The following is a 20,529-nucleotide window of genomic DNA, read 5'->3' on the forward strand; positions in this document are numbered from 1 at the left end:
CATTTAAGTGATGGACTGACCTGAAGCCATGAGTATTAGAAGGTGAAAGGACCTTCCACAACTCCCCTGACCCCAGCTTTTATAAATATATGGAAACTGAGGCTCAGAAAGGATAGTTACAGTAACGTTTTGAAATAAATTTAAATTATAATCACTGCACATTAAGATTGCGAAAACTTGGTGACTGTTGCATCCATGAGAATGATGTTTCAGCCGTAGCCTCTGAACGAGATTAATCCTTTTGACCTTTTATAGTGACTCAAGGACAATTGAGACAGAGAGCCATGTCTCCCTGCAGATTGAGAGACTGAGCTTTCTAAAGGGTCTGGTCGTTTATTTTAACTAGAGGAACATCGTGATGGAATGACCTGTTTTGACCAGGCCTTGGCCTCTGCTGGGTTCTAGGATGAGGCAGTCAATGTGTGTCATTCTGTTAAGTGGCAGAACTCTCACTGCTCTTCACTTCTGACTCCTCCAACTCCAGCTCCAGCCCAGGGCCTCTGGAATAATGACATCCAAGATCCTTCCTCAATTAGGAAAATAGAAGCTCCTTGAAAGAGTTTCCCTACAAGTTCTGCCACAGAAGTAAATAGACATTTGCATGGACACTAAATCTATGCTTTGTTAAATCTGACTCTTTGGGACCCACCAGATCCTTTTTCATCTTGATCTTTCCTCTGTACAGTTCTCAACTCCACTTAACAGTGTCATTATAATATGTCTCATGTCACCAGTCTACTTTTCTTAATGTTCTGGGAGAATCTTAAACAACAACCTCACATGTAACTTTATGGAATTGTTCCAGCTGTTACCCAAGCTTTGCCAAATTTGTGATGTTATAAGTACCCTGCTTTTATGTAGCAAAAACATCAATAAATCGCTCCATTGTATTGCTTAACCCCCAACTATTGCATCAGAGAGATTCGCAGGACTCCTCCAGGGAACACCTTTGTCACATTTTGTCATTTGCTTAGAATGTCAAACAGGGCGCTCTTTTGGCACACATGGGGGATGACTCTCAATGCCACACAGAAGAGCATATATATAAATATTTCCCCCTGTTTTATTTTACTTTTCTGAATCTATACAGGCAACAGCCTCAGATTCCAATCACCACAGGAACAGGTGTTGTGTATCCTGGTGCTATTACTATGGCAACGACCACACCATCACCTCAGATGACATCTGACTGCTCTAGCACCTCTGCCAGCCCAGAGCCCAGCCTCCCGGTCATCCAGAGCACTTATGGCATGAAGACAGATGGCGGAAGCCTAGCTGGAAATGAAATGATTAATGGAGAGGATGAAATGGAAATGTATGACGACTATGAAGATGATCCCAAATCAGACTATAGCAGCGAAAATGAAGCCCCAGAAGCTGTCAGTGCCAACTGAGGAGTATTTGTTTTCTGAATTAAAATACTCTGACATTTCATCTCCCCTTCCCCAACAAAAAGTTCTTAAAGAGCCCGCATGCATTTGTGGCTCCACAATTACATCAGCAGAATGGTCTTAATTATTTTGTAAAGTGTGAGACAGATTAAGTTTTCCCTGATTTTTCATGAACTTGAGTTTTTTGTCGTTATTGTTATTGTTGTTGTTGTTTTTTAAATTTAGGTGAAGACATATTAAATATGAGACACCAGGACTTGAAAACTTATCTCAACCCATAGCTGTCTTACAAGTCTTATATTTTTGTCTTACTTTTTTTTTTTTTCTTTTGGATGTTGATAAAGGTTTAAGTTACTGTTTTAGATGGGGTTAAACATTCTCACTCAGGTATGCTGTGCCGGCCTACAGGTTGTGAATGTGTTTTTATTCTGAATTACTTTAGAAAATAACTGAGGATTTCATTTTGTGAAACAGAACAAGTCCACGGCGTGTGCAGCTGCATGTAGAGCATATTCAAAAGGCCTCAGAATTCCATGTGTCCATGTGTAGAGTTAAACTTTGAATGTGCCAAACTTTTTCATCACTTTTGAATCTTAATATTTTGAAAAGTCTTAAAGGAGACACTGCAAAGTCTTAGACAATCTTTGGCATCTTAAAATAAAATAGCAAACCAGACATTTTTTTTTTCCAGAAAAATGGTAAAGTACTCAGGAATCTGGAGACAAGATATTGAAAGGAGTGAACAAGGTTGCCACAGTGCATGTACCCAATCGTGTTTGCCTCTTGACGTGCCATCAGTGTGTGACGTGTATATGACGTGTGCACACCAGAGCGATCACCACACCAGATACCGACATGGTGGTCTCCTCTGCCCGAGACCACCTCTCACTACATCCATCATCCCTTTGCCTTTAACCCTGACATTCAGTCTTAACACATTTTTTCTTAAATAATTTATTCATTCCAGAATGTCAAGGGTCCACTTACTATTTATTTTTTAAAAAATTGTTGGTGGCATTAATTTAATAATTCTTGTTTTTCACCTTCCTTCCCCAAAGAACTTTTCAGCCCTTCCACCTCCTTCTCCTGCTAGATACGAAAGATGTACATAGTGATTTTGTCCCCAGAGCATCTGGAAGCATTTCTGAAACAAGGTACTATCAAATACCTTCGTGTTGTTTTTAAACATGAGTGTGTATCGCGCTGCAGGGCTGTGTATTTGGATACAGGTGCAGAGTCTTACACTTCAACAGCTAGGCCCTTAAGGTTTGCTGTGACCCCGAGTCTCTTGCCAGAATTTCCCCCTAAGTCAGCTCAGCAGCAAGTGGTAGGATCTGCCTCCACGGCATTTGCCCTGAATGTCACTCAGCAGCAAGGGTCAACGGTGGTGACTCCCAGCAGAGAAGTCCCGCAGCCAAACCTACAGCCCAAGGCTGGGGGCCATGCAGGAGGCCACAGTGACACTGTCTCGGGCTGGCATCTTTACACTGAGTTGCCTTGTCCCATCTGGCCCATTTAGGGAGTTCTTTGTAAAAACCCCAGGATACAAGAAGCCACGTGACAGCCTCTATGAAAAGACAGAGGCAGAGAGTCATGATACATCCAGAGGGTGAAAGAAAACCTTAGGGAAGGAGAAGGAGGGGAAATACATTCTCTACAGGGGGTGTTTCCACTGTTAACTCTGGAAACAGATCACTCCTGGGGCAGCAGAGGAGTTCCTCGGGCTTATGTCCTCTGTCTGTGGCCTCCGTGTGAACAAGATTAACTACACTTGTCACACAAGGACTTTTTTGAAGATGTGCTAATGGGCTGGGAGGCAGTGAGGCTGGATTCCCCATCTCCTCCTCACAGGGATCTTGGCCTGATTGCCTATGGGGGAGGGGAGCCATCACCAGAGTGGTTCAGTTGGAGAATGTCTGCAGATGGGACAGTTCACCTCACAGGACAATCCAGAATCTGATCACCAGAACATAGGAACAGCCCCATTAGATTTCTTGAGCCATTTTTGTCACTTGGAAGAAAATAGTGTACCTTCATATTTATTTAAAGAGTGCTCAAGGCCATACCTAATAGCAATAACTAGCTCTAGCCACAATATACTGGCTACAGCGTTAGCTGGGAGTGCTCTCCATAAGCTGATTAAGGTACTGATAGGTATATTTTGTTCTTAATATTGGTTGGGGATTGGAACTTTGTTTTTGTACATTTATTTCAAATGAGGAGGAGGTCATTTTTCTTTAAAAAATGAGTATTTATTATTGTCTTACTGATTTCTTTTGAACGTATACCTCTCCTCCTCGTTCATCCTCATGTTTTTTTCTCATTCTCCTTGACTTTGCTTTGCCCTCTCCACTCCTTTTTTATTTTGTTGCATAGGTAGAGTGCTGTATGGCTAGCATTGTAATGTATGTAATTAATTTTGCACAGAGGCAAACATTTAGAATAGTAGGTTAATTTTGTTTGTTTTATGACCATGCCAAAATAATATTCTGGGCTGGTGGAGAACAAAGGACTGTTCTTTAGGACTGAAACTTGATTTCGCTTGTAGTAAAACAAAACAAAACAAAACAAAAACAACAAAAAACACACACACTCACAGATGTTGTTTCGTAAGTGTTATAAGCACTGGATATAAATGGTATTTTTTATCACTTCTGACTAATGTGAAACTGTTGTACGAAAACTACATGAACAAAAGTCATCTGTTTCGACTCGTGTGGGCTTGCCTCACAGTTGCCGGATTTGAGTCATTTTTATGTCTTGTTATTTCATTTATTTATGCAAAATACATGTGTGTATGAACACTTTGTTTTAGCTCCAGCTCTGCCCCAGCACTGGGGGTTCAGTTACTTCTAGTCGTGCTCTCGAAAATGAAAGGCTATTCAGGAATGATCTGATTGTAAACACCCTTGCATTGGGTCAAACAGTGATGCTGTATTTGAATCTAAATTCTGCGCATAAGCAGTTTGTTCTATTTATTAGCCAAGTCTGGCTTTAAAAATCCTTAGAAATTAAGAATGACAATCATAAGGATCACTTCATTTTCTTTGCAGTGGGGCTTAAACAAAGTTTTTTATGACTTTACCATCTCATTTTAGATTTTTTTTCTAATTGTGTAAATATAACATAGAAATAGAATTTATTTTTGGTTCATGAATACTTAGTGAGATATAAGTTATGTATTTCCTTTTTGTTCTCTATCCGTATGTGTTGGTCCAGACTAGAAGTTGAGGAGTCACTGCACCGTGTGGGGGTAATGGGTTACCAGCCACGGTGAGAGTGCAGCGTCCCACTGGCGCTGGGGCAAGACAGCCCCTCACTCGGGCCTCATGCAGTTAGAACCCACTGTCCGCAGACTCAGACTTTGGCTTTTTTTCTCATAGAAAGTCGATGAATGGAGCGTACCACATGTCCAGGGCAGCTGGGGGAGAGTCCATTTGCTTTGTGAATCCACATCAATTGAGTAAGTTAACTCTGTGACCATTTATAGCAAGAAGCGTGAATGATGTTATAAAAGCAAAAATCTGCCCCTGAGATTGGTCATGAACTAAAGTCCCACCATGCCAATTAAAGGAAATATTATTAATAAACTCTTTTCAGTGCTTTTTATTTCATAGTGTATTCAAATCAGAGATAAAAATGTTCTCCATTTTGGTAAAGAATTTACAGGAGTAGGATTTTCCATGTCACTTAGAATAGGGACACTGGCAGACAATCCTAACCTAAAATTGGACCATAAAAAATAGGAAGGAAGGAAAGAGAAAGAAAGAAAGAAAGAAAGAAAGAAAGAAAGAAAGAAAGAAAGAAAGAAAGAAAGAAAGGAGAGAAAAAAGAAAGGAAAGAAAGAGAAAAAAGAGGGAACGAGAACAAGCTAATCTGTGGACAGGAGCAGCAGGCTGGCAGTTTCTCTGTTTCACTGGCACATGTGATGCAGTATCTTTTCCAGAAGGTATGAGAGCTTTGTTGTTTTCACATGTACCCAGCTCAACCTTTTAGGAGCGCATCAGTTTGCTTCATTTGGTATTTGATACTCCCCAGCCTTGTCCTCAGGCCTGATTCTGTTTGCCAGGGTCCTGACACCAACTCGAAGGCCAAGTTCTAAATTCAGGTGTGGGCTCAGTGCTATTGAGCTTGTCAAAGCCTGGCCTCCCCTGAACATTGGCCCCACTGGAGCCTGGGTGTTTGAAAAGGGTGTGATCACCCCAGGGCTGAAATTAAAGGCTTCTTTCTTTTCCTCATGAAGCCCTGCCGCTTCTTCTTGGGAGCACACCCTCCAGAGCCAGGAGCACAGGCACTAGCTGAAAGCAGGGACTGTTTCGAGGAAGTCCATCTGCCCCCAGTAGGAAGGGAGGCTGGTCACTTGAACACCACAGCCCAGGCTGCTTATCTCAATTTACTGATGTTGCAAAGAGGTGACCTCTACTGACTCATTAGGGACAGGAAAAAGAATCACTTAGTAGTTTTAAATCATACGAGAAGCCCTGTACCAAGTGCCAACAACTGCCAACAGTGCAGCTAGATGAATGTATTGGAATTATTTCTGGGTCTTCCTTTTTGATGAGAAAATAACAGAGTGGTTGCTGTAGCTTTGCCTGATTCTGTACACGTTTGTCTAAGGACTGAGTTGGCACTTAAGCTCACTTCTCAAAGTATAAGATTGTATGACCTCATTTGTCCTTTTACAAAAGCACTTGCATCGTTTCCTTCAGTCATCTGGCCCCTCCCCCACCAACGTGTTTTCTTCCTTAATAAACAACTTCTATCTGTTATTCATGCCGATTATGTTCTGTTTCCGATGCCCTATACTATTACTGAGCATAACCCTCTGCTGATATCATTGAAAATATTGATATGCAAACACATTTCCTTTTCATCCCCATCCCATCTTTTCCTTTGGGGACAGATTGCTTTCCCAAAGCTCATGAACAAGTATTAGAAGTGCTGGTACCTTCGGGGTGGGGCTAGAGGTGGGGGGGGCGGGGGCGGAGGGGCAGACGGGTAACAGTGCAGGTCTTCTCATTGGTGTCCGTGGCAATATGAAAGCTTGACGGCAACTCAGTGACATATCTTGCTCACTAGTTTCTTATTCCTGAAGAACCACAAGCATAAAGTGAGGCCTCAACGCTGGTGCTCTTGGAGTATGGGGAATGTGCAAATATTTAACTGTTGTGTATGCTGCACATTGCAGGTCTGCTCGTGTGCATTCTCCGTTCGTCTTCCTTTGTCATATGTGTTTTTTGCTTTTTGGAAAGTGCAGTCTTTATTGTAACCTTCTCCAGCGTGTAGCAAATTAGAATGCTTAGCATTTATGTTTATGCATTATTGTATTTGCCATGTAAAATTTTTATTACCGTAGACAAGCTTATAAGCTGTTACTACATAACTTATCTGACTGTAACTCTTTTATTTCCCGACATTGTAATTTGTTTGTGATGTATATTGTGAGATTGTATTTTATGTTAATTTAATCAGCACAATTCACTGACATGCTGGACTGACATGCTGGCTGCTGTTTCAAAGTGTAAAGTGTGTGTAGGGCTGTTGGGACAACTGCAACTCTGTTGTCAAGGTACTGTGCTTTGGTTCCTGTAGCAACACTGCGGGTGTGGCCCTGGAAACGCCAACGGCACATAACACACCCTTGAGCAAATCTTAACTGCAGATTTTCTTTGTAGAAATTCTATGTATAACGCAGGTACCTACTTGGCCCATGGCTGGTAACTATTTGGGCAATTAGAAAAAACAAAAACCATAAAAACTAGTGTCTATTGCTGCTTTGAATATGTTTGAAAGTCTGAAAATGTAAATAGTTTATCAAAAAAAAAAATCTTGTACAGTCCAGTGTAAAGTTTTTAAATGACCTTAAGTGTTGCCATCACATCTTTCTCACACTCTCCTCTTGATAATGGGAAAAAAAGTTTGCTAAGGATTAAAGAAATGGGGGGAAAAATAGAATCTCTTCAAATTTAAAGGAATGAATCATTGTTCTTAGCTTTGTTGCATACACAAACTTCTTGGATTTTGCTGTGCAGTATTGATGTGAGACAAAACTCAACATTGAATAATCTTTCAGTGGTACTTTTCGAAGTCTCTCCCCCCACCCCCTGCCTCATAATTAAGGGAAAAGACAAAATGGAAAGACACGCTGTCTTTCTCTATCCTGGTGTATGTTGGCACCTTAGCTACTTTTTTTTCCCCCTTTTTGCACAAGGTGCTTTCCTGATATGTTAACCATGCCATCTTTGGGTGATAATGTACATGCCATGATGGGGCCCAGGCCCCTCAGGGGAGTGTCTATACGAACTGCCTATTTATGCTCATTTACCTCAAGACTGTCCTCTCTACCCTTAATCTAGTCGTCATCACTCCATCTTTTGTACTGCTGTTGACACTTACAAATTAAAGATAAATTTTGTTTTATGACCTCTGTGTATGGCCTTGTCTATGCCCTGCAGACTGTTGCGCCCTAGAGCCCTGTAGTCCCTAGGGTCGTTGCTTGCTGCTGGAGCCAGCAGAGCCCCTGCCTGCCACTCACGCTGCTGCCTGGCTGGGAGGTCGGTCTCTCAGAAGCCTTCACCCCCCACCCCACCCCTAACCCCCAGCCTGGGAAGCCTTGCCTGCTCTCTTCCTTGTGAGCACGCGCTGCTGCAGCAGGAAATGCTTGTGGATTTAGGTGGTAGGAACAGGAGCCAAAGTGGATTTTTGTCAAGAGAAGATGAGAAAGAATCACTTCCTATTTGCCTGACTCCTCCAGGAGAGTGAAGGTTTATCAAAGCTCCGAGCATCCCGGGGTCTGAATGAATCTCATCTGACACCAACTTCTACAAGCCTAGCAGCCACACTTCTGGAACCTTCCCTTCCACTGTGGCTGGGAGTGGAAGGACTGACATGCTGGCTGACTTCATGGTTGCTTCTGCCTCAGGGGAGAGCTCCCATCTCATTGTCCAGCGAGGAGGTGGACCTGGAGCGAAGTGATATCAGCTTTTAAGAGTCTGAGGGAGAGAGGTGGGGACTGGGCTGAAGGGAGCTTGCAGCCCAGCCCAGCCAGTGCCACGGATCCCAGAGGTTAGCAACCAGCACCTGAGAGTGAAACAAAATGCTCAACAGGGAGAGAGGGGAAGACACAGTCCATCTTTTTGGTATTTCCTATGAAAAACGCCTCATTAGAGAAAAGCCAAGGATTGGTGGAACTTTAGCAGCCAAATTGTAAGTTTGACACAAGCTGGCATAAGTCGTGGAAACCTAGCATCCCAGGGTCCTCCCTGTGCCCCGTGGGCTTTTGAAAGCCCAGGTAAGTAGAGGGTGTGGCTGTGGAGCCACAGCAACCCAGCCCTGCCACTTGCCAGCTGTGTGACTTTCCAGGTAACTCCTCTGTGAAATGGGGTTGTGATCCCTACTTCTCAGGGTTTGGGGGGATCCTGTGAAATGGCCCAAGTGAATTGTCCGGCAGCATCCTGCACACGCAGCGCAGGAAGGAAGCTGCCTCTGATCGAGAGGCTGAGCTGGGGAACCATCGCTGTCACTGGCCCAGTAAAGCCAGGGGCTTGCTTGATCACAAGTCTCAACCTTCCTTCAAGATGGGCTCCCAGACATATAGGTTTTCTCATTTCCAGTGTATTCTCATCCCTGCCTTTGTTCTTCTTTCTAAAGCACAGATCTGCTCTGTCCTCTCTCCCTCTGTTCCTCTCCTAAAGTCTTCTGGCTGTCCACAGATGTCGAGATGGAGTCCAGGCTTCCTGCCCTCACAGCCCCACCTCAGCAGACCCGCCAGCCTCCAGCTCTCTCGGTCCTCCACGCCCTTCACTTCTCGGTGTTTCTCTCACACCTCTGGGCCTGTCCCCGACACTGTGGCTCTTTCTTCTCCTTTTGCTCTAACTCAACCTGTCTCTTTCTCTGTTTGGGAGATCTCCACTCCTCCAGACCCCATCCCAGACACCACCTGGTCTGTGACATCTTCCCCGGCTCCCCAGGGTTTCAGGCTCTCCCTCAGGGACCCCACGTGCCTGGAAGGGACCTCCCTGATCACATTTGCTGCATGGAAATGATATGTTTCTATGCCTGTCTCTTCTGCTAGAAGATGAGCTACTGAAACCAAGGACTGTGCCATGGCCCTCCCAGCTCCCAGCACAGTGCTTGGCATATATTAAGTGCTCAACACTTATTTCTGGAGTGAATGTGGCCACTTGGCCTCCATGTGTGGTATAGCCTGTGAGCGTCAGGGTCTTAGATGGGGACCAGGGAGTCTCTAGGGGCACTTTGGTACTAGTTGTTTCATTTGGAGAACATTATTAGTTGGAACATCTCTGTTCATTTGGGGGAAGCCATTTCAAGTCAATGTGATGGCTTTTCCCGATCAGGCACGAGGCCATTAAGTCACCCAGGCTTTCAGAACTCACACCAGGATGCCCACATTCCTGAGCCTGGAGCCTGTGCTCTGATTTGCCTCCGAGGCATCCCGGCTGCAGTGGGGAAAGGACAGTCCAGGAAGAGGAGCTTTTATGAGTTTGCCCTAGTCGTCCCTTGATATCCCGGGGTCCAAGATGACCCTTCATTCTGGGTCATCTTAGACCCCAGGACAAAGGTTAATGGTACTCATCAGGGAAGGGGAGGAAACTAAGTCCGTCCTCCTGCTGGAAGAGGGCAGGCAGTCACCCCACAAGCTGTTCACTCAGAAATCTCTCCTTTTCTCTCCAAAGAAACCATGGTCCAGGCAACAATGATTCTTTCCTTTCATCGTGCTATAGAGCCCGACTCATAGTGTGGTCCACAGATGAGCAGCATCTGCTCCACTGGAGACATTAAGACCAGGGGAGCCACACTGAGTAGCGTACAGGCAACTCCAACAACCACCATCACCTCTTCGTGAACCACATGCCACGGCATGGATAGATGAAGGTTAGTCATTTGAATTGTGAAGGCCCAGAGACAGATGACTCACCCAAGGTCACACCGTTTAAAGGGCAGTGCCTGAAAGCACACTTGTGCTTTCCAGTGCTAAAGCCAGTGACTCCATTGCATGTGGAGATTACTCATCAAAGGTGCAGCCCTGGATCTAGGCCCCGGCTATCACCAGGCATCTGGGGACCCTGTCCCCTTCTCTGGCTGGGCCCAAGGCCTGGCCCTGACTGAGGGCCCAAGAGACACCAGGCCAACAGGACAACTCTCTTCAGAACTTATTGTACAGCATCCTCTGTCTATTGGCCACCTGGCGATTGTTTGTATTGTAGCACCATCTTGGGTGGCCATTGAGTAGATAATGAGGAAATGGGTAGATTCTGGGGCCCCCTTCCTGACTCTGGTAGTAAAAGACAGAGTTAGATACCCAGTAAAGGGAGTTAGTCAGGAAAGGTGTCTGAGGTACATGTTACCCTGCACTGGGGCTCCTAAGACCCCATGTGGATGAGTCATCCAGCAGGCTTCATCAATTCAGCCCCTGCCAGGCGGCCTTGGTCCCGCCCCATCTCCCATCAGTCAGTAGGCCTGTGAGCTCTGTCTTTCCACCTGCTCTGATGGTTTGTGAGGTGTTTGCTCCCTCCTCCATTTGTACCTTATCCCCTCTTCCCACATATTTAGTCATGGCCTAGAATACACAAAGACAAAGCCTGAAGCGTTTGCAGAGTCCTTCCTGCTGCACTCAGGCCCTGATCTGCCCTTCCATCCACATCCCGGAATGCTCCTGACACCGCACACTGGCGTTGTTACCTGGACATGCCACACCCTGAAATGTCACCTTGGGTGTGGAGGTCCCTCTCTCTCTTCTCCTGCCACCATCATCTCCCATACTTCAAAGCCCAGCTGAAACATCACCTCCTATGGGAAGCCTTCTATCAATATACCTCTTATGTACTACCTGCTTATGTACTCTATGTTTATCTGTACTTTATCCATTTAAAAAAATGTCTCAGCCCCTAAGAACCAACTGTTTCCCCCTTCGGGGCATGAGATTGTCCCTATTGAGAACACATTTCTATAGAAAGCTCACTTGGAGGTTGGCCCTCACCATAGGGTTTGTAACTGGTTTCCCACTATAATGTAAATTCTGGATTTTGATTACTGTGGCTTAGTTACAATTTCTCCCAAAACATAGCAATACAAAGCAACCATTTATTACCCTCACAGAATCTGTGAGTTTGCAAATGTGAGTGGGACATAGGAAGGCTTTTCTCTGCTCTACAATGTCTGGGAGCTCAGCCAGGAAACTCAGAGACTGGGCTCATTTACTCTCATGCTTGGTGGTTGACGCCAGCAGTTGGTTGGAGCCACCGGCCAGAACCCCTATGTGTGGCCTCTTCCTGTGGCTTGGGCTCCCTGACAACATGGTGGCTGGGTGTCAAGGGTGAGCAGCCCAAGAGAAGAGTGGGGACCGAGCTGCATCCTTTCTTGTGACCTGGCCACAGAAGTCATGAAGCATCTCTTTCCCTGCTTCCAGTCATTGGTGCAGGCACATGGTCATACCAAGTTCAAGGGGAGAGGAAGTTAGCTGCACCTCTCAATGGGAGAGTGATAAAATTCTGAATAGTGTATGGGACTGGATATGTTGCTGTAGTCATTTTTGGAAAATACAATCTGATATCTGTTCATTTGTGACCCCGGTTCTCCACCTCAATACCACCCCTCCTTCACAGGGCCTTGTACATGGTGCAATGCTGGTATCTATGTATGACTTTTATTTGGATGCTCTAAGTTGGGAGGATGAAGTCCCAAGTCTTGGTCCATTTCTGCCATTACCTGAGTGTGGGTTCCCTGGCCCAGAGATGCCTGGAGAGGCCAGCTGTGGGTAGGAAGCTCACAGATGCACCAGGGTACAATGGTTCTAGGTACAATGGTACCCAGAGCAAATGGTAAGTGAGCAGCAAGCATTACAAGCCAGATCCTGATGAAAGTATTTTTTCCTCTCAGAAGCATACAGTTATTTCTTCAGTCAAATCCATATATATATATATATATATATATATATATATATATATATATAGTGAGTCACCAACAGCATTTGCAGTAGAATTTGACTGATATTCTTGTCTATAGGAGCCTGTCAAAGAAGCTAATGTTGTCACTAATCAGCAAAATACTAGTCTATCCCCCTTTGGTAATAATCTACCGGTATTGATATTTCTATCAACACTACTATCATCAATAAAACAACGGATGTTTTTAAATGGCAATAATCAGTACTAGGAGCCATAAAGTATACACAAAGATAATTTAGCATTTTTCAAGCTCAGGAAATAATAGTTTGATGTCCTAACATTCCCTAAACTGACCTATACCATTAATTATACTCAAAAGTTAGATTGAGAAAAGCAAAATTAACCTAAAAACAACCTATTAAGTTTCTGACTTTGGATTAACATTTATCAGTTCATGGATGTTTTCAAACACACTCAAAACAGGTCCAAAGAAGCAAGGATATTTAGCATATTTTATTTGAATCTTATTTATAAGTCTTTTATTTTTTAAGTATATATATTTTATTGATTTCAGAGAGGAAGGGAGAGGGAGAGAGCAATAGAAACATCAATGATGAGAGAGAATCATTGATTGGCTGCCTCCTGCACACACTCCCACTGGGGATGGAGTCCACAACCTGGGCATGTGCCCTGACCAGGAATTGAACTGTGACCTCCTGGTTCATAGGTTGACACTCAACCACTGAGCCACACAGGCCAGACATAATTCTATTTTATTTTTTAAAATTTATCTTTATTGTTGAAAGTATTACAGATGTCTCCCTTCCTCCCCTCTATTTAAAAAACTCAGCATTTCCATTAGAAGCATTAGTAAAAATAAATAAGGCTGGATCTTTACTATGAAAAGCCAAGTATAGAATTTAGATATGTTTTTGAAATGGAAAGTATCCCAATGATATTAATGAATAAGACAGGTAGAAAAGTTAGGGAAACCAATTATAATTTGAACACAGAAGAATAATCAGGGTCCTAGACAAGCTAATTGCTCTTCCATGATTTAACATTATACTGTCCCGATTCACCTTAGAATAGATTTCATTGAAAAAAAGTACTCTTACATTCTATACTCAGATAAAAAAAACTCTATGAAATAATTTCAGTGCATTTATTACACATTGCAAAATTAATTCACTTAGAAAAGGCACTTGTTTATTAATAATGGAAATAAAAAAACCTGCTTAATATATGGGTGTGAGCCACTGCAGAAATGAGGCCTGGGTCCGGGGGCACCTTTGTTTGCCACCTGCAGCGGATCCCAGGCCCTTGGTGAGTGTCAGGGAGGCAGGTAGTTGATGTGCCGGGGCAGGTCGGCCAAGCACGCCTGCTCTGGACAGAACTATGGAAAAGATAAGCGGTCTGTACCTTAAACTGTGTCAGATAAGACATACCAAGGCATAAATGCTGCAACTATAAATACAGCTCACAAAACAGGATCATTTTTCAGGCTGTTGAATTTCAAATGCCTGCCAAACAGGGTATCATATCTGGGACTCTTATTTTTTGCAACTTCTAACTGCAAGTCCAATTAATTTTTTAAAAATATGTAAAAAAAACAAAAAAAATCTGGAAAGTGAGGACCTAAAGTGTCCAGTCAAACCTTGGCATTGAAATTAATTCCACAAATTTTAATATGATGTTTGGAGAAAATTCAATTTAACACTAAATTTCAGTCAACTCCAGAAAGAAAAAATAAATAAATAAAACAGGATACTAAAGAAGGGTGACTATTGATTAATCTTTTTATTGCAATCCTGTCGGTCAGACAGCTCAGATATATGAATTGCATCAAATTTGCTTGTTAGTCTTCTGGAGGAATAATTCAAAGAGTCAAGGACACCTGGGGAATCTTCTCTCCCAAACAAAACACAACAAAAGAAAAACCCATAATGCTTCGGAGAGACCAAATACTGCCTTGTTTAGGTGTTGTCAACTATAAATGCCAGAAACCCAATTTAAATGACTTCTGTGGCCCAAAGGGATTCAGTGACTTACATCACTGAAAATGTGCAGGATAGCAGGGCTTCAGGCATGGCTGCATACAGGTGTTCAAACGGGGCGTCAACACCGGATGCCTTTAGCAGATTGTTGAATCTCAGAGGGAAGGCAGGGGAGGATGGGTGGGTGGGAAGAGATCAACCAAAGAATTTATATGAATACTAGTAGATGCATAACCCATGGACACAGACAGTGTGGTGTTGGCCTGGGTGGGCTAGAAGGGGTCAATGGGGAAAAAAATGGGACATAGGTAATACTTTCAACAATAAAGATTCTTTTAAAAGGTGCTTGATGTCTTCATCTCTCCACCTGCACTGGTTGGCCTTGCTCCCAGGTAGTCTCTTTCCATGAGATAGTCCTCTGCAGCTCCAGACTTACATTCTCTCGGTTTTAAGTTCAACAGAAAGAGGGTTAATAGAGCTGCTTCCTGGCTTTTCAGTTTTGAGAGTGAACACCAGATTTCCAGCTCTGGATCCTCACTTTGCATACTGACTTTGCAGTCAGAGTTCACAGAGGAGACATGTAAAAGATTAAGGTCACCTTTTCTTCCCTACACGAGTCATTTTCCCTGTTCTGCAGAATTTTATCCAGCTTCTTTCATTTATGAAGTTGTCTATGTACTAATCACTAATTTAGTTCTTCCACTTGTTTAAATATCCTCTTAATGTGTTCAAAGACCTTACTCATTTATCAATTTTAAGTTCTTGAAGAACAATTTTCTGTTCCAACACAGGTCAGTTGCTGATAAGCTACTGACAACTTGAGTCTTGGGCTCTCCCTTCTCCAGCACACTGCCTATTTCTCCTTTCAGACACGATGTCTCCTAGATTCCATCTCCTAGATTCCGTCTCCTAGATTCCGTCTCCTAGACTCCATCTCCTAGATTCCATCTTTCTCATTGTTTACTCCCTCATTCTTCAGCTGCTTCTTGAGAAAGGGTATCTGAGAGGTAAATTTTTTTTTTAGATTTTGTCTAACATAATTAAAAAAAAAAATAGTTTCATTGATTTTAGAGAGGAAGGGAGAGGGAGAGATAGAAACATCAATGATGAGAGAGAATCTTTGATCGGCTGCCTCCTGCACACCCCCTACTGGGGACCGCAACCTGAGCATGTGCCCTTGACTGGAATCAAACCCAGGACCTTTCAGTCTGCAGGCCAACGCTCTATCTACTTAGCCAAACCAGCTAGGGTTAACATAATTTTTTGACTGCATAGAATTCTAGGTTGGAAATTATTTCTTATCAAACTTTTGAAACTATTGCTTCATTGTCTTCTAGCTTCCAGCATAGTTGTTGAAAAGTCTGACACCATTCTGATTCTTGTTTCCTCCCTCCCTCCCTCCCTCTCTCCCTCCCTCCCTTCCTTCCCTCCTTCCCTCCCTCCTTCCTTCCCTCCCATAACGTGTAGGATCTTGTCCTCTGCATTTTGAAATTTCATGATGTGCCTTAGAGTGTGTGTATATTTATTTATTGTACTGTATTAGGTACTCAGTAGGCCTTTCACACTGGAAATTCATATCCTTCCGCTCTGGAACGTGATCCTGAATTGCTTCTTTGGTGATTTTCTCCTCACCGTTTTCTCCACGTCTTCCTCAGGAAGTCACAGAGTCAGATGTTGAACCTCCTGATCTGGTCTTTTCATTTTCCTTGTTTCTTTCTTTGTATTTTTGCTCTGTGTTCTGGAGAAATATTCCCAACTTTACTTTCCACATGTCAAGTGCGTTTTTCATTTCTGTGTCACATATTACATTTCCACGTGCTTTTCTTTCTCTCCAGAAGTTTTCTTCTTTTAAGCACCTGGTTTTGCTCCGTGGAGGCTGAACATATCCCTCTAAAATGATTAAAAATAATTAAGATTTTTTCTTCTTTTTAAACAATCACAATTTCTTCCCAATTGTTTCAACCATCCGTTTCACTAATATTTATTGAACACTTACTATTTGTCAGGCAAATAGGAACTTGGGATAATTCTGGAAACAAAACAACCCCCCACCCCCCAATCCTCGGGCAGCTTACATTTGGTTGCTTATTGTGTTGTCTGTCTTTGGTGCTAGAGACTTTGCTAATGTGTTTGGTGAGCCTCAGGCCTCAGAACTCTTCTGGCATTTAAGGGGAGGAAACAGAAACCCAAAGGGAAGTCCCAGGAGGGAGGAGGGCCCGCCGTCTATTATCCTCACTGTGAACTACACGTGGCTGCTGCCTGGAGAACCTCTGAATTGTCCGTCTCCTGCCCGGTAGGTCTAAGCCTGACTGCCAGCCCTCTGGGAACGAAGCAGGGACATGTTCAGTACGTTGACTTCATTGAATCCCTTGCTTTCCGTGGCTGGTGCAGGTCTCTGCTGCTCCCTTGCAGAGACCAAGCCTCCAGTCTCCTCCTGCAGAGCAGCAGGGGGGCGTGGGGGGCGGCGGGGAGGCGGGTGGGGGAGGCCCACATCTGTGCAGAGGTGGGCAGAGGATGCATCCCCTTCCTGCACGGACAGACCACCAGTTCTTCCATGTCAGCCTCACCTTGCCTTTCTCTTCCAGGGATATCAGCGGCAACCCCCGAGCCTTTAGACTCTGAAGTTTAGAGGGTTCTGCAATGTAAGTCGTTTTGCTTCTGCAGTTTCCGCTGCCGGCTCAGCCGGGCTTTCCTGGGCCTGCTCATCAGTTCCATTTCGGTCTGCTTCCTCCATCGAAAATGCTAGTGCCGCCTTCCCTGCTGCTCCCTGTATCCTCTGGTTTCATGCCTTTAAAAACACTGTAGTGCAAATACTGTAGTGATGTTTCTGGAGGAAGCAGCGCTAACATGTATGTGTTCAAACTGACAGTTTCAGCTGTCCTCCTAATCCGTAGTGGGTTTTGTACAGGGTGAGAACTCCAGGGTCTTTCGTAGCTACGGTGAGCCAGACACAGAGCCAGGCAATTTACCCACACTGCTGAACTCAGTCCTGACAGCAGTGAGCTTCCTGGAAATGGAAAGAAAGGCTCAGAGACATAAATTGATTTGAGGATGACTGGGTTCACTGGATGTAGGGATAATTGGTTAAGCGACTTCACGTGCCTCAAACTGAGCCAGGTGCAGAGGATGCATGAGTGCATGTTGACTTGGTCATCTGAACTTGAGAGACTGTCCCCCGTCCTTCCTGCATCCTACTGCTTTGCTCACCTGGACACCCCTCAGCCGGGCCCTCCCCTGCTTGCCGGTTCGCCCTGCCTTGGTTCAGGGCCTTGAGATCCCTTTTCTGGACCCCACAGTAATGTACCACCCAGACTTCGTGCCTCTAAGCCCACCACCCCAGGCGTAGCCGAGGTGGTCTTTCTAAGCCGCCAAGCTGATCGCATTGCCCCGCAAGCCAAGGTCTGGCACGGACGCTGCAGTCACCGGACCCAGGTACATCCCTAGCTTGTCTCTAAGCCCTCGGCACTTAGCACAGGGCCTGGAATCCTACTCAGCGTCCATGAATGGTGCTTGGACTGAACTGAGCGTCACAGTTAAAGTCATCATGAGCTTACCTTACACCCCTTAAGTGTATTGGAATCCACCAGGATTGCAACCCAGATCTGAGGATTCCAGGCTCAGATGGCGGCCCTGTTGAGCCAGTGACAGCATCCACTGCCTCCTTCTACTCCATCCCTCCAGAGAAAAACAAAGCACCTCTCCTGATAGTTTATTCAAATACCAGAAGGGCTGGAAGGGAAGGAGCCACGGCCCCTTCCCCTTGGCCAAGCTCGGAAATCCCCCGCCATCTAGGAGGCCCAGCTCAATTTTATGTTCGGAATCGTCCAGAGTTGTCCAGGCACTGAACCTTCTCCAGAGAAGCAGTTGATTAGATTGTTGGGAGAGGGGCGGTGGGGAAGGGAAAGGTAGAGAAAGTTTATTTGGTTTCACCCATATAATATTAGGTGGGAATTTCCAAGAAATTATGTGGCAATGACGTTATAACTTTCACACGATGGCTGGAAGCAACATTATAAAAATATTACCTAACACGACTCCATATGGACATATGAAATTTCATTCCATTTTACACATGTAATTAAGTGGCCCACATAATGAAGTACTGTGTGTGCAAAGAGGGAGATGTCTTCTGTAGGTGAAAGATAGCTGGGGCAGAAACAAGACTGGCATTTTAAAGGGTGAATAATCAAGCGAGGGTGGCTGAAAATTATTGCACTTCATTCTACAAACAACTTAAACTTGATGGATTTTCCCCCCTTACAGCTAGTCTTCTGGTTATAAGCAAGACAAATACATTCAATATCCTGCTGCTAAAATACTCTCCCTCCCCTGTTTACTAAAGGGGGTGAGTTGAAAAAGTCCTGAGCCTGGAATCAGACAGAGCTAGATTCCAATCCCAGATAGCCACTTACCAGCAAGTGACCTTCGGTAAGTGGCTAAGACAGTACTACTCACACTGGGGTCTGAACCAGCATCATTTTTTGAGGATTTGTTACAAATTCAGACTCAAAGGCACCAGCTCAGACCTAACTGAATCTGAGTCTCTGAGGGTGGGGTCCAGGAATCTGTGTGAATTTTATTTTATTTATTTATTTTTTAAATATATTTTATTGATTTTTTTACAGAGAGGAAGGGAGAGAGATAGAGAGTTAGAAACATGGATGAGAGAGAAACATTGATCAGCTGCCTCCTGCACACTCCCTACTGGGTATGTGCCCGCAACCAAGGTACATGCCCTTGACCGAAATCGAATCTGGGACCCAGGAGTCCACAGGCCGATGTTCTATTCACTGAGCCAAACCAGTTAGGGCTTGTGTGAATTTTAACAAGCACTCTAAGTGGTTCCGATTCACTCTAAGAATGAGAGCCACTCAAATGATCATTTCCTGTCATTGTATCCTTTATGGCAGATAACCTAACTCCAATGAACTGATAAAAAACCAAAAAACAAACAAGAATGTAATGATTCACATAATCAAAATCCTGACGTAGAAGCACCTTCAGGTGAAGCTTGATCCAGCACCTCAAACAATGTCTCCCAAGACCCCTTTATTTTCAGTTCCTGACATCCTGGCATAAAGAGGGCTCAGAAGGGAAATGCAATTGAGGGGTAAAGTTATAGTTTGGCATACGTGAGTTTTAGAACTAACACGTATGTTATTTACACGTTTACTGAACGATTAACCCAGGCCAAGTTTTGTGTGTTGTTGAGACATGAGGGTAGGCCACTCTGCATTCACCGATGACAACTGCCTTGCAGTTCTCCAACACTTTGTCTATGTCTCTCTCCTTGCTTTTGAATGTGCTGTTTATTTGCTCTGAATTACTTTTCTTTGTAAGGACCATTGGGGGAACTCCCATTTATCATTCAGAATTTACTTGGACATGGACTATTTTCCAAAGCTTTCCCAGCTCCTCCACCAGCAATCATCTCAGCTCCTTTGTGCTCCCGGGGTCCCTACCATATGCTCTGTCCTCTGCCTGGTGCCCATGAGGTCATTACCTGCCTTCCAACCTGGACAGTGAGCTCCTTGAGGGGACAGCCCTTCTCTCATCATTTAAAAACCTCTAGCTCCTGGCATGGGGCCCAGTGCAATGAAAATACACAACAAATCGTATTGAAATGCCACTATGATTGCATTCTCAGAACGGTAGGTATCAGTAGAAAGCCAATCCCAAGCTCAACGCCACGTAGGACACACTAGAAGGTGCAGGCTGTCAGTCCTCACACTGGAGCCTCCATGGAACTCACAAAAGGTCAGCTGGTTCCACCTCCGTTGGAAGAGGCCCGCCGTCATAACGTCAGTGGGTCAGGAGGAACGCTGTCCAGCAGAACTGTGTACAGCGAGGAAACATGCTATGTCTGCGCGGACTCCCACCGTCGCCGCTAGCCACGTGGCTATTAAGCCCTTGAAATGTGGCAGTGAGACTGAGGAGCTGAATTGTTGGTTTTTGAAATATTTTTACTGAATTCAAATTTAAATAGCCGCACAAGACTAAGAGCTACAGACATGGCAGACCTGGAGGATGCCTTGGAGTCATCTGGTGGGAAGGGACGTGGCGCGGTCATGCCAGGAGTGGCGTGTACTAAAGTGTGTTTGGGAAAACTTCACGCAATGCGTGTCCTCTTCATCTAAGCTTTCAAATGTCTATACTCGTCAGAAGTCCAAGAGACTTTCCGTAATATTTATTATCCTTCCCACTTTCATGCTTGCGATTTGCAGCTCTTGTTTT

At 44.4% G+C, this 20,529-nt stretch overlaps 1 protein-coding gene across 19 annotated transcripts in view; it reads left to right on the forward strand.

Annotated features, from left to right (window-relative positions):
* SOX6 (SRY-box transcription factor 6) overlaps positions 1-6,302 on the forward strand; it is a 553,432-nt gene extending 547,130 nt beyond the window's left edge. For all 19 annotated transcript variants that reach the window (XM_070428241.1, XM_070428238.1, XM_070428248.1 and 16 more), the window contains one exon: positions 1,091-6,302. In XM_070428241.1, coding sequence (XP_070284342.1) covers positions 1,091-1,394 — 304 coding nt within the window. In that variant the 3' untranslated portion in view covers positions 1,395-6,302. The remainder of the gene's footprint in view (positions 1-1,090) is intronic.
* Positions 6,303-20,529: the final 14,227 nt, after the last annotated feature.

The sequence above is a fragment of the Myotis yumanensis genome, unplaced genomic scaffold (genome assembly GCF_028538775.1).
Source record: "Myotis yumanensis isolate MYYU_CA2020_CCGP unplaced genomic scaffold, mMyoYum1.0.hap1 SCAF_10, whole genome shotgun sequence".
NCBI classification, from domain to species: domain Eukaryota; kingdom Metazoa; phylum Chordata; class Mammalia; order Chiroptera; family Vespertilionidae; genus Myotis; species Myotis yumanensis.